Source organism: Triticum aestivum, chromosome 5D (assembly GCF_018294505.1).
Source record: "Triticum aestivum cultivar Chinese Spring chromosome 5D, IWGSC CS RefSeq v2.1, whole genome shotgun sequence".
In the NCBI taxonomy this organism is placed as follows: Eukaryota; Viridiplantae; Streptophyta; class Magnoliopsida; order Poales; family Poaceae; genus Triticum; species Triticum aestivum.
In genome coordinates this window covers 47537239-47551229 of record NC_057808.1, presented here as the reverse complement: position 1 = coordinate 47551229, position 13991 = coordinate 47537239, and the positions used below count along the sequence as shown (strand labels likewise).

Sequence of the window (13991 nt, the reverse complement as noted above, 5' to 3'; positions counted from 1 at the left end):
TTAGAACAAAAACATTTTATGAATGCGTGTAATTTTTTTGAAAAATGGGAACAATTTTTTGAAATACTTGAACCTTTTAGTTTGTGAACAAAATTTTAAAATGATGACATTTTTTGAAATTCTATTTTTTTGAATTTTTGAACATTTTCTGACAAGAACCAACTTTTTTTATTTTTTGGAATTTAAGAACAAAATTTGAAAACAGAAACATTTTCTTAAATGTGAACAAATTTTGAAAAATTTGAACATTTCTAAATTCCCGAGCATTTGTTGAAAAGCAGAAATAATTTTGAAAAATAAAAAAATAAAAAAGTGGAACATTTATAAATTGTGACCAAATGTTTCAAAATGGGTACATTTTTTGTTTGACAAGACTATTTTTTGATTTTGTAAATAATTTTTAAAAATGAGAACAATTTCTGAATATGAACAGTTTTTTGAAAGTTTGAACAATTTTGAAAACCAAAATTTTTTAATTTCAAACAAATATTTGAAATTCTCGAACTTGTTTTGAAATAAAAAGGAAAAAGGAAAAAGAGAAAATACAACAAAAATGAAACAGATAAATGGGAAAAGAAAACGTAAAATATAAATAGAAACAGTAAAAAAAGGAAAATAAAAAACCAGCTTAAGGAACCTTCTATAAGGTTTTAAAACCGATAGAAACCGGCTGGCAAACTTCTAGAAAGTTCCAAAAATCAGAACTGCCTAAAGTGGGAGATGGGCCGGCCCAGCTGATCGCGCCCCTGTGGGATCTGTCGACTGTTTGACGCAAGGAGCGTCAAATAGGGTTTTCCATCTGACAGAGACTGAGTGAAGTCTCAATCGAACTCTCAATCGTGAAGTCTCACTCGGCTGACATAACCCGCGACTGATTCAGCCCGTTTACTCTTACACTGCGTTTGGATGTCCCAATTGAGATGCCTGAAATAGAATTGGTATTCTCCAAATTGCAATTCAGCTGTTTGGCTGCAGTCTGAATTGTCGCTTGGAAACGAGACCCAAATTCAGTGATGTATTCGCTCCCACCAAACCGTCGTTCCACGATATGGAGCCTTGGCGCTCCGATTTGGTCCAAATTGGCCTTTCCCGCAAAACATACCCCCTCGCTGCCTTATCCCCTCCCTCCTCGGGCAAAAAGAAAAGAAGGGGAGGAACAGCGGCGGCCACCAGGGAGCTCGGCCGCCACCACCAGGGAGCTCGGCGGCGAGTCCCACGGATCTCCGCGGCCGCACCGAGGTCCGATTCGGCCCCACTCCCTCCTCCTCTTCCCATCTCCTTCCCCGCTCCTTCGTCTCGTTCCCATCCCCGTCCGCATCTCGGGGGCCACCACGAGGACCTCGGCGGCGGCCACAGCAGAACGCGGCGGCGGAGGCGCCGGTTCTCCAGTCCACCTCTTTCTCGTTCCCTCCTCCCGTTATCCACGTCCCCAACCACCAGCACCACAGCGGGCATAGCAGAACCACGACAGCCAGCACTAGGGCTTCGGTCACGGAGGCGCAGGTCTCCTCTGGCCAATCCGCCTGGTGCTCTTCCTTCTCCCTCTCGCCAGTCAGCCTTGTGCTCTACCTTCTCCCTCTGGACACAGTCACTCAGGCAGCAAAAGGATTTACTTTGTCCAGTCTTGTACATGTAACTTGGTTCATTCCCTTTCTCTTCTCTGTTTTAACTAATTTTTTTGTTTATATATTGTGCAGATCTGTGAACTGTGCGTCAATCTGCAGGCCAAGTGAAGGTATATGGCAGAAATCCCCTATGTTTTCTATGCATTTGTGCATGTGATGTCTTGCTACAATGTTTTTCATCCTAGATAATCAAATTGTACAGCTCAATGTCGGATCAATTGGAGTTGGTTGAGTGGATAAATGAAGAAAATAAAAGACGGAAGAGGAAAAGAATTGTTCTGACTAAATTGTTTGTTGAAACATGTGCTCTTGCTTTAGCCTTTGTCACTACACAACGGAATAGGGGACCAAGGGACATAGGAACTTTTAATGATGATGAGGACAAGATTAGGAATAGGAAATATTTGCTTAAATGCATGTATGATGGATCTGCAGTGGCATGCTATGATCAATTGCAGTGGATAAATGCTATTTGTTATTGTTTCAAATTTTGTGTTATGTTATCGTAAAAAAATATTGTTGTCGTTGTATCACCATTTGTATTTCCTGATGCATTTCTAGAATATTTAATTATTTTATTGCTATATATTCAATCATAGTCAGATTTCATTTTTTAGTGATGTAGAACAAGGTACAACCTGGTAATGTAGCTATGCAATTTCAAAGTTTGTCATCCAAACCAGATTCTGTATTGAAATCTCAGAGGCATTTCAAGGGCCAAATCGCCGGACAACCAAACAGGTGAATTCGTATTCGTCCCATTTCAGCTTCCTCACTGAGTTGGAATTCAGACCAATTCAATACGGAGCTCTCCAATGGAGACTTCCAAACGAAGCGTTACTATTTGCTTGTTTTATATTTTCCCGTCATGGGCGTAAGTCGTGGGCTTTTGTTGCTTTTTTGGTTGTGTATCTTTTGTGTTTTTTGGCTGCGTTTGTACAATTGTTTTGTCCGAAATCACTAATTGAGGAGTACTTTTTTCAAAGATCACTTTCATCTTCTCAGGTTGGGATAAGTGATGCACTGCATGCATGTCACTTGTCGCAAACCTGGGAGTTTTCCCTTTTTTCGTACATCCGTTTATTCAAAACATTGTATCTTGTAATTAGCTGCTGTTTCACTCTTTTCGCTGTGCCATATTATCAGATCTATATTGACTTGTTCCAAATGCAGATAAAAACCCGCAAGGACCAAAAAGTACCTGAACCAAATGTTGTGAAAATCTTCAAGAATTGCCACACCAGCAAGACGAAGGGCATGACTACATCAGTCAAGGCCGCTATTGTAAGTCCTTAATCCTCGTGCCATTTAACTACTACTTACTCTTACTTGTGCATTGAACTGCACGGTTTTTAGCCAATGTCTATTACTCTTTTCAATTTTATACACAATTGTCTTAACGTATCATTGCACCTTACAAGATTTAAAAAAGAGGAGCGATGTTGCTTTGATCTTGATCTGTAATCTAGTTCCGTGCTGGACTTGCCCACACTGCGTTACAATTGCATGTTTGTCTGTTCTCAGTTGTTTTGTGATATAAATGATGTCATACTATGCTTACCGTATTATAAACTTTGTCTCTTTATCCTTAGCTGTCAATACAATGTGAAGAAATAGACAATACATTAGCCATGGTACATGGTCATCTGTTTGGAACCTGGTTTTATTATGTACTTTGCAGTAAAATACAACTAATATTTTACACGGGTTCTCCAAAATAAGTTATGTATATAGACCAAAGCTATTCTGTTTGGTTTTGATACCTCCTTAATATCTTCTATTCTAATACTACTAATGTACAAACTCAACTTTTCAGCAAGCTATGGAACATATGGTGAAACCGCCACCTTCTGAAGGTGACGAGACAACTATAACCGCAATGTCACCTCTTGCTGCAGTGGGTTAGTACCTGTCCACTAACAGTGCCAAAAGCATGTTCCTGCGTAATACTGGGTTGGTTGTTAAGGAAATCTCGTCCAAACTGCCTCATGATCAAGATATGCAAGTTCAAAACAATGTTATATCTGCGCTCCAGACACAAGTCCAATCCCTAACAGAGACCCTTTGTGAAACAAGGACAACCATTGTTCGATGTCGTTAAGATATGCATGGTTTTAAAACCAGACTATCAGACATTTCCTATGTTATCCAGGAGCCTAGGAGAAACGAAGGCGAAGGTTATGGTGCTCCATCGGACTGTACAACATGAAAACGTAACAGTCAGGTCAAATGAACTGAGCTTCTGAACTTCTGGTGGTGCATTTATCCGCAAGACTGTTAACTTTGATGCCAACCTTCCTTTTGTTTTATGGTTGTAATTTGTTTTGTTGCGATACAAAATTTGTTTTTAACGTGTAGCGGCCGGCTGAAGAAAACAGCAAGCCATTTTTGTATAGTGTAGGGTGTTCCCTATATTTGCACCGGTGGCGAACTTTGATGCCCAATAAAAGTAATCTGTGCAATCGTCTTAATAGTCTAGCGTTAGTTTCTGGCCTATTTATTTTCCTAGTCTTCTTTTTTCTTGGTTTGCTAGTGGCCGCAACAACAATGAGTTACTGGATTTTGTGATAGGAGTGAGGGTTAAGTGTGAGCGGGATGGTGTTGGGGTTGGTATGTGAAGTTATGGTTGTCTGAGTGGAATATTTTGCGTACTTTAGAAAATGTGGCATATTTCATTTCATTAGAGATGGCTTTGCATCAAATTGCATGAGCAAGTGGTTCATATTTTCTTTAATCAAGCCCTACACTTTTTTGTTAGGATAGAAGGGTAAATGGTGGTTACTTCAAGAGTTAATAATGGTCATGGTGGTGTATCAGTTGCATGCCCAACAACGGACATCATATTTTTGTTTCGTGGTAATGCACGGGATTCAAAGGTATGTTACAACGTGGCAATGGCTTAGGAGACATCGGATCTGCCTTCTTAGCTTGAGGGGCATCACGGACGGTGCACACGTCCTCCCTCCTTCGCTGGCGATGGCAGATTGGCATGAATATTGGGGGGGGGGATCAGGTCGGGGAGTAGGGTGGTTGGCGAGGGCTCCTCCTTGGTGTCCGTGTGGAAGTGCAATATGAAGGAGAAAGGGCTCCATGGCAAAGGTGAGATGGACGTCAACCGATTTGAAAGGAGATGGCTCCAACAAAAAATGTTCCGCTACGGCGGAAAGGGAGGGTCCTTTGGGAAAATGGTAAGATGCATCGTGGGGTGGGGCTTTTGTGTTGGCACCGCATGTTAGAAATAGCATGGCGGATAGTTCGGATAACCACAATTCTCCCTCATATATGGAATGAAGTTTTGAATTTTGGGGAGCCCATGGGCCCCTCTTTGATGTCCAAACCCATCCAGAAAGATAAATGAACTTTGACCTTGAACAACTTTAATTATTTATTTCATTTATTTATTTGCATTGTAGCCCGTAGCAATGCATGGACATTCTACTAGTATACCTTATAGAATGCGATCATGTTAGTGACTGAACTGGTTGATCAACTACTGGAGGAGCAAAAAAAACTACTAGAGGAGTATCTGGAATGGAGTGTTGAATTATTGCCAAGGGCTAGAAATGTCAATTTGTTGGAGTGTCTCCGTGCTCCTCCTATAAATACGTCGAGACCACAAGTTCTCATGGCACTCTGTACACCTATCAATACCAAGAAGCAGAGCGCAACACAGAACAATGGCTATGGGGCGGGAGAGGCGCATCAAGCTTCTCGTGGCAGTCGTCCTGCTCCTCACCTTGGCGAAAGGTAACAGAGCATCTCCAATCCAGAGTCATGCGAGCATATGTATAATTTCTTGAGTAGCTCGTGAATCAGTTCAGTTCCGTTCCAGGGAGCAACGGCAACAGGACATGCACCGTGGCGGACCTGGAGATACGGCATATCCGGGTGGACAGCTACAAGCAGGACGGCGGCCGCACGCACGAGCAAGAGCAGCAGCACATGAACTCCGGCGGCGGCGGCGGGCGCAAGCTGAAGCAGATGCCGATGATCATGGCGGTGTGGGTGTACAACCACTGCCCGTGCATGGTGGACAACGTGGTGATCTACGCGCCCCACGGCTTCTCCACCATCTACGCCAACGGGACCGACGAGAGGATCTTCTCCAAGGTGCGGGAGCACCTCTACCTCATCCACAACGCCGGCCCGCTCCTGCCAGCGGCGAGCTGCCCGCGTTTCCCACCCTCTCCGCCCTCTGCCGCCGGCCCGGTCGATGGGAAGGCGCAAACTCAAGATTTTAGCTGCCCGTCCACCGCTTTCTTCTATACCTGGTACGAGGAGATCGAGCTCAAGCCTGCCTTCCTCGTGCCTCACTGCTAGACTGCTAGCTTAGCTTGCTACAAGAAATTCCATGCATCTCGATCCACATGGATTTCCGTCCGTATGATAAAATAAGTTTAGCTGTAGAGTTTGGGATGATGAGGACCAGACCAGTCCCAAATCTACTCTTCTCTTCACGGATGTGTAATCCTCTCAAGGATCAATCAAGTATTTGCAGAATTAATGTTTTGTGCTTTTGTTGAGTTTGTGTTAACGATGACACACATCGACTTCATTTGTTCTAAGGATTTATGTTTCAGTTTTCTCCACGCCTGGTTTCTCAAGAAACAAATGCACGTTTCATGTTTGGTACTAACAAACAAATGCATCCGCGTAAGTTCTGAATGATTTACAGCGCATATTAATGCATCACCTTCTTGATGTTCGTGGAACATGCAAGAAAGAACCAAAAGGTCAAAAACTAATGTACTTCCTCTGTCTCAAAATGTAAGACTAATTTCGACACTAGCAGAGGGAGTTTATCGTTACTATTCCATATAGACATCGAGGTCGAGGCATAATCTGCTGTTTATCTTCTTCCACATTTGAGAGCATGAAAACTGAAAAACGCTTCAACCGGGAAGCACGCATGTGCATCCATGTGAGTTGGGAGTGGAAGTTACATAAAAGACAAGGACTATATATGCAGAAAGTTTGTTTACACAGAGGCAGCAGAGTTGTTTCCGGTGATAAAAACTGGCACCACCTATCGTGATTGGCAAGAATGCCAATTCAGAGGTGTCCCAATACAGATGAGCACCACCTATCGTGATTGGCAAGAATGCCAATAAAGACAAGGTCTAATATTTGTCTAGATACGGATGCATCTAACATTAAAACATGACTAGATACATCCATATTTAGACAAATCTAAAACAAAAATTTTGGGACGGAGAAATACTTGACTTTCATTTGTCCAAAAATAGATGTACCTATATACTAAAATATGTCTAGATACATCTATATTTTGACAAAGGGAAGGCAAGTATTGTGAAACGGAGGGAGTACTTCTGTACAACTTCTTCCTCAAAAAATAAAAATTTCAGTACAAGTTACGTATAATACACTCATCTAAGAATCAACAAGACAAACCACATGGCAACATCACAAGCGGCTTGTCATTTTTGCTATATGCATCCATTATTGTGAAAGTTTTGATCTCCAATATAATATAAACACGGAAAATAAATATATAGCGCTTTCCCTGCTTTTCCTACTTGAATAAACTAGCTAAATACCCATACACTGCTATGCTAAGATATTTTTAAAATTCAAGCATGTTCATGAACTTTCATCTTCTACTGCCCGCTTGGCTTCACGGCATTAATGTGGTAAGACATCATCATCACCTTCCATCTCACCACGACAATAGAAGTGCCATGGATAAGACACAGGTGTGTTTAGTTTCTATTATGTACTTCCGGCAGCTTGTCTTCATGTACTATCTTTACCAGGTGAAATCAACAACTCAGATCTGCCAATCGGGAACAGAGACAGTTTTTCTTTTCTGAAGTGTGGAATGTGGTATACTGATAACATGTAAACGGATAATGGCATTACAGGCTCACCATCTGATGCTTTTGAAATAGTCCTGATCCCTGAACAATACATACAGTACATGATACACCAACTTGGTGATGCATACCTAGCAAATTATTTTGTGCCATGTGGCTGACAGCCATGTGGATGAGAAGTCTGACATGTGATATGTTTTATTTTTCGTGGTTCGAGCAGCTATTCATTCCATAATAGTAGAGGGATTGCAGTCCAGATAAAGGCAACCATACAAGAAATCAGGAGCAGAGGTGATCCACTCGCATCTTTGCCTAATCTCAGTAATACTCCCTCCGTCCGGAATTACTTGTCATCAAAATGGATGAAAATGGATGTATCTACAACTAAAATACATCTAGATACATCCATTTCAATGACAAGTATTTCCGGACGGAGGGAGTAGAAGTTTAGCACACATATGAGCGGCAACTTTGCCTATTCTGCCAAAAAGAAAAGGTGAAAGAAAAATTGCTAAACATCATAAGCAGCTCTTTGATGTCAGATAAGATGGCAGTATGCAGCTTCACAACAGTGAAAATTACCTTCATTCCGCAAACTTGGCAAGGACTTGAGAGTCATTTTCGTGAACGAAACAACTGCCAGATTTAATTTAGTTCTACTGGAATGTCCTAGTTTGGCGGCCGGAACAGCTACCAGATTTCCCTCGAAACAAGATACTCCCTCCGTTTGGAATTAGTAGACGTTCAAACGGATGTATCTAGACGTATTTTAATGCTAGATACACCCGTTTGAGAATCAACTAATTCCGGATGGAGGAAGTAGTAATTAATCAGTAACCTACGATAAACCCATACTTCTTCAGATTCCCACCAAAATGAGAGTTTGACAAACTACCGCCAGCTTCCTTCCTAGTATTTGTTCAACCCTCCATCTAGTATTAGTTCCATGAAACCTGAAAAGTAATAATAATAATACTATCAGGAACTTTTTTTTTTGCTAAATAATATTAGGAACAATTGACTCAACATCGAAAAGAAAGACTCATATGAAAAAACGAGTAAACAAAGGTGCTAATATTATAATCCATCTATCTCACCTCCAAAAGTGAAAAAGAAAGTGAGTTATCATCTGGACAACAAGTTTACTTTATAGCACAAAATTACATCATTATCATTTGTTGGGAAATAGAAATAACGAACTTCAGTATTAGGTTATTGCAATTATATTTCACGAAAAAGGAAAGAGCGGCCTTTTTTTTTAAACCGCAAACTGTAGAACAATTGTTCTACGGTAATCTTCATAATAAATCATATTTACAAGTACAAAGTATGGAAAGAGCGGTCATCATTGTGACAAGGAAAAAAATAAAGCGTCATGAGCCCCGACAATGTGAATGGATGACCAATACTAGATGATCTACAAAAGCTAAAAGGAAAGTAACTTATCATCCGGACAAAATGTTTACTTTAGCACCAAATTACATCATTAACATTTGTTCGGAAATGGAAATAACAAGCTTCAGTTTTAGACTTCATCAAAATTTATTAAATTTCATGAAAAAGAACAAGAGTGATCATCACTATGACAAGGAAAAAAAATAAAACATCATGAGTCCTGACAATGCACATGAATGACTAATAGTGGATGATCTACATAGAAGCATTGCATAAGAGAAGTACCCAGAGATACATAAGCTGGCTGGTAGATTAATGCATACCCATTGATCATATCTAAGACAAATTAACCGGATCATCTGTCGGTTCCATGCCATCCTTCTTGCCTGAAAGAATTGTTTCCTCGGTCAGGTTACAGTAACTTGAATATCAGACACAAAGCTAACCCGGAACAATTTGTAGCGGTATAAAATATGTGTTGCTGTGAACAAAGTACTTGTGCGAATAGACACGATTGGAGAAATAAAAGAGCATGCATTGCAGAACAGAACATGACGTGAACGCGCTTGCATGAATGCCACTGTCTAACACAGAACACACTTATACACTAACAAACATACAGAGCTTGCATGAATGCTACATCTTCTTCCAGCAAGGTGGTCCGAGTGTCTGACTAGCAAACATACATCACGCTTGTACACTAACAAACTGCGAAGTACACTACAGCAAGGTGGTCTGAGTGTCTGACCAGATCAATAGCACCAGTCCTAGTCTTTGATTGTATTTATGTCTGAAATCTTAGTAGCAGAGATCCAATTCTCTCTTTTTTCACGGCAATGATCAGTTCTAGCAACAATCAATGCGTCACCACCATGTATATATGATACGCGCCGCAAAATTGTTTCCAGTCACAAAATTCATCCATTTGTTTGTTCCCACAAAATTCAGTTCAAGCAATGCACCAGCAAGTGATTTGTTTGTTTGTTTGTTTCCAATCTTAAAGAGCTCTTTTTGAAGAATTTCTGGCAGTTAATTAGAACTTGGAACAAGAAGGTGACTGATTTAGATTACCTGCCGTAGGGATCGTGCTCGATGCAAGCCATGGCGGGAGCACGCACGGCACAAGAGAGTACTCGTCCTGAAGCGGAGAGGCCCCTATCACCTTGCCGTTGTGCATGTCCACCACGACGACGTGCTCGCCGACCTTGAGGTAGATGGCGTTGGCGTTCAGCGGGTCAAGGACGACGATCTGCGGCGCCGCCTGCGCCGAGTTCTCCTGCCACGGGTAGCCTCCGTCCGCCAACACCTGTCTGAGCTCCACCTGGTGCTCCAGCGTCCAGCCGCCGCCCTCGTCGCCGTCGAGCGCAAAGGAGCTGAGCAGGAACGGGTCGTGAGGAGAGACCTCGGCGTAGCGCAGCCGCCCCTTGCTCACGCCAATGCGCCGGTGCTTGGCCACCTCCCGCAAGAAGAGCCCCCGGTCATCGACCTTCCTGAGATCTCCATCCTCTTCCGTACGAGCACGCGCAGGCAGCACGCTGCCGCTGGGCAGCTCGACGAAGCGGATCTCCGGCCGGTCGGCGAAGGGGTCGACGGAGACGGCGCCCAAGGTGAGGTCGACCCACCACAGGCGGCCGCCGAAGGCAACCGTCTCCTGGTTGACCTCCATCCCGCGCGGGGGCGGCGGCCCGCACGGCACGCCCATCACCGTCTCCCACTCCCCTTTCTCCGAGAGAAACCGCTCGAGGCCGGCGCCATGGAAGGCAAGCTCGGCGACGGCGAATCTGTGGGGCGGCCCGCGCCCGAGCCAGCCGTCGGCCTGGGTGAGGAGGCCCATGTGGTGGAAGACGAGGGTCCTCCGGGAGCCGCCAATGTCCGGCAGGCGGAGCATCTGGCCGGTGAGGGGGTTGCAGACGAAGCGCTGGATTTCCGGGGGCGCGGACAGGTCCCAGGTGGTGCAGGGGCCCTCCGCCCGGAGGTCGTGGTAGCTGAGGAGGAGGTGGCCGTCGCCGCTGGCGGCGCCGACGTTGCCGAAGAGGACCTGGACGACGTTGGTGTCGGGGGCGGGGCGCGCCCTGGGGCTGACGAGGTGCGCCGGGGCCGTGACGTGGGAGATGCCCGGGGGCGCGACGGGGTGGAAGCACGCGCCCGGGGCCGACGAGGAGCGGTCCACCATGGACGTGTAGTCGACGATCGCCCATGGTGGGTGCGAGGGGGCGGCGGCGGTGGAGAGGGAGCGGCGGAGCAGGTCGGAGACGGTGGCGGAGAGGTCCAGGAGGCGCCGGAGCGGCATGACGGCCGGTGGATGGATGGATGTGTTGGGCTGTTGGCTACTGTAGACTTCTGTCCTGGCACATGGGCAGCGGGTACTGTGGACTGCAGTCTGCAGCTCTGCCTGACAAATAAAGGCAAAAGAAAAACCTAAATTATAAAAAGTGCAGCTGAACTTTTTTTAGACATCCGGAGCATACACCTGCGATGACCGTTGGATCTGCATCTCCAGCCTTTGGCACAGGGCGCGTAAGATCGCCGCCTGGGGGCGAACCAGCGCTAAAAATTAGTGTGGGGGTTTTCGGATTCCCAACCGCCGGCTCCAGGGTCGCCCCCAGAAGGTGTTTTTTTTTTAAAAAGGAAATCGGCTAAAATTTGACAAACGGAACAAAGATTAAGCTAAAATTCGGTGAACATAACATTACTTAGGCTACCTAAATAGTTTTCTACATAGCAAAGTGAAATACTTAAAAAAGGGCCGCAACTACAGGCCGAAGAACGAGCTGAGCGCGGCGAAGTCGTCGCCATCGCCGTTGTCCTCGTCGTCCTTCTCCTCCTTCACGCGGCCGCCCTGCTGGACCCCAGCCCGGGGTCGTCCTGGCGGACCGGTGGCGGCGCGTCGTCGTCGCTGTCGTCATCGAGAACGACGACGCCTCCCTCGTCGCGGCCACGGCGCCGAGCGGCGAACTGCTCTAGGGCGCGACACTGGTGCTCTAGCTCCGTCCGCGCCCAGTCTTCACGCGCCCACTTCAAGGCCTCCTCGTCGGAGAGCCCCGGCTCCGCCTTCACGGCGGTGAGGCCTGCCTCCTTCTTCATGGAGGCGAGCCCGGGCTCCGTCTTCATGGCGGCGGCGAGCCCTGGCTCTGTCTTCGGCTTGACGAAGCGGGGAGGAGTCGAAGAAGAGGCGCGTCCGCCCTCGTTGATTACGATGTTGGCGCTGCGGGTGCGCCGGCCGAGCGGAGTCTCCGCGGGCTCGGCCTTGACGCTGAACAACGTCGGCGACCCGGAGGAGGAGGAGCGGGAGGAGGAGGAAGAAGAGGACGCCGTCCTCCTCGGCATCCATTGGTCGTCGCTCCGGGCCGGGGCGACAGGGTACGTCAACGGCGGGTCGTTGCCGCCCTCGAGGTGCTGGAGAACGGCGTGAAGCGAGCAGCCGGGGGCGCCCCACCACAGGCGGCGCCCCTCGCTGTTCTTGGTGCCCCGCACCACCGGCGCCCCGTTGGTGGAGGCCAACCGCTGCACCTGCCGGTGCTGGAAGTACGTCGCCCACGCCTCATGGTTGTCGGCGGCGTACTGCGAGAGGGCCTGCTGCTCCTCCGTCAGCGACGCCCGCACGCGGTCGACCTTGTCGACGAAGTAGTCGGCGCGCGCGTTGACGTCGGGCAGCAGGAGGGTGGGGACGCCACCGGCGCTGAGCCTCCACCCCCAGCCCTGCGCGCATGTCGGGAGGCACCGGGATGTTGGCCTCGAACAGCAAGTGCGCTTCCCACTCGTGCAGTGAGCGGCGGCCGAAGCCGTTGGCCGCCGCCCCATCGCCGGGGAATCGCTCGCACATCGTCACGGCTGGGCTGGGGGAGAGAGGGGAGGAACGTCGGCGGTGGCTGCGCACGGGGAGAGAGAGGCAGAGCTCGTCGGAGAGGCAGAGCACGGCGGTGTGTGGGCGGGTGTGGCCAGAGGCGAGGGGGAGGTGTTGCTTTTATAGCGGCCGGGCGTCGTGTGTACGCGTGGCGGGAGGGGGGGCATCACCACGCCGCCCGTGAGGAATCAATGGAAGGCTGACCGGCGACAACCTTGGCATTGATTCCCTGCGGGAAACCGAGGCGTTGTGAGGATGATGAGGCGAGTGTCACTGACTCGGCAGGCCCGCAGTTCGTTCGCGCCAAAATCGCTTGCCCCGGCGCCCCTGTGCGCCCCCAGCGTGCCAGGTTCGACCTGGGTCCACCGGCGCTAGTTTCGGCCCAAACCGGCTAAAAACAGGCTCCCGGGGCCCCCCAGCGTGCCGGGTTCGGCCTGAGTCCGCCGGCGCCAGTTTCGGCCCAAACCGGCAAAAACAGGCTCCTGGGGGCGACTGGACCGATTTTTAGGCGCCGGCGCGAAAAAATCACCTGGGGAGGGCCTGTTGGGGGCGCGGCTGGAGAAGCTCTTAATAGCGAGTCATCATGTGTCGCCAGGTGTTCTCTGTCGGAGCGAACCGTCGCATTGAACAAACATCCTGAAGAGACAGCGGTGCTGGGCCCCACCGTACACACGTTCGTCGACCAGGGTGCTGGTCTTTCTCACTCGCTCCCCGAAATTCCCAATTCTATTCACGTCGGGAGATAACGACGAGTAGGGGCACCGCAATTTTGCCACTGTTTCACGCTGGATTCGCGGCGCGTAGCCGTCGCATGAGGCTGGCCACTCGCGGGCATTACCGGTGAGTCCCCAGCTCGCTCGTCCTCGCCGCCCCCCCATCTCGCCCCTAAAAGTTCGCCATGAGATTCCTAGCCGGTCGTCGTCAAGGAATTTGCCGCTGCCATGCCGGCAGGTGCTGGCCTAGGTGGTGCCGCTAGCGCTTACAATCCGGCCGAGAGCCGGCTTGGGGCAGGTTCCCGACGGAGTCCACGGGAGCAGCGTCGGCCGCCCAGACCCCGGCAGCAGCACGCAAGTACCTGTGCTCCTTCCCTAGCGCTAACCCAACGATCTTGCCGCGCGCCGCCGAATAGCAGCGTCACCCCGCACCGAATCAGCACCAGCCCGTGCAGGATCCAGTGTCAGCTACCTGCTCTGTATCTGCAAATAGAAATGTAGTCTTACATCTATGGTGTTTGCATACTGAAGGAAATATGCCCTAGAGGCAATAATAAAATTGTTATTTTATATTTCCTTA

General features: G+C 47.9%; 2 protein-coding genes across 3 annotated transcripts; one reads left to right on the top strand and one right to left on the bottom strand.

The window, feature by feature from the left end:
* The first annotated feature begins 5268 nt into the window (after positions 1-5268).
* On the top strand, positions 5269-6210 carry LOC123124263 (uncharacterized). Its single transcript, XM_044544917.1, has 2 exons — positions 5269-5372; positions 5458-6210. The coding sequence occupies exons 1-2, from the start codon at positions 5303-5305 to the stop codon at positions 5943-5945; spliced, it is 558 nt and encodes a 185-aa protein (XP_044400852.1). The 5' UTR covers positions 5269-5302; the 3' UTR covers positions 5946-6210.
* A 1757-nt stretch (positions 6211-7967) lies between these two features.
* Positions 7968-11234, bottom strand: LOC123119364 (uncharacterized). 2 transcript variants are annotated; one of them, XR_006458626.1, is made up of 3 exons: positions 9926-11234; positions 9140-9240; positions 7968-8412 (listed from the first exon to the last, which is right to left on the bottom strand). XR_006458626.1 is itself a non-coding variant. In XM_044539153.1 (3 exons), the coding sequence occupies exons 1-2, from the start codon at positions 11142-11144 to the stop codon at positions 9191-9193; spliced, it is 1269 nt and encodes a 422-aa protein (XP_044395088.1). In that variant the 5' UTR covers positions 11145-11234; the 3' UTR covers positions 7968-8412; positions 9178-9190. The 2 variants fall into 2 exon arrangements, 1 of the variants encoding a protein (XP_044395088.1); XM_044539153.1 differs by having other exon boundaries at positions 9178-9240.
* Between the last annotated feature and the right edge of the window lie 2757 nt (positions 11235-13991).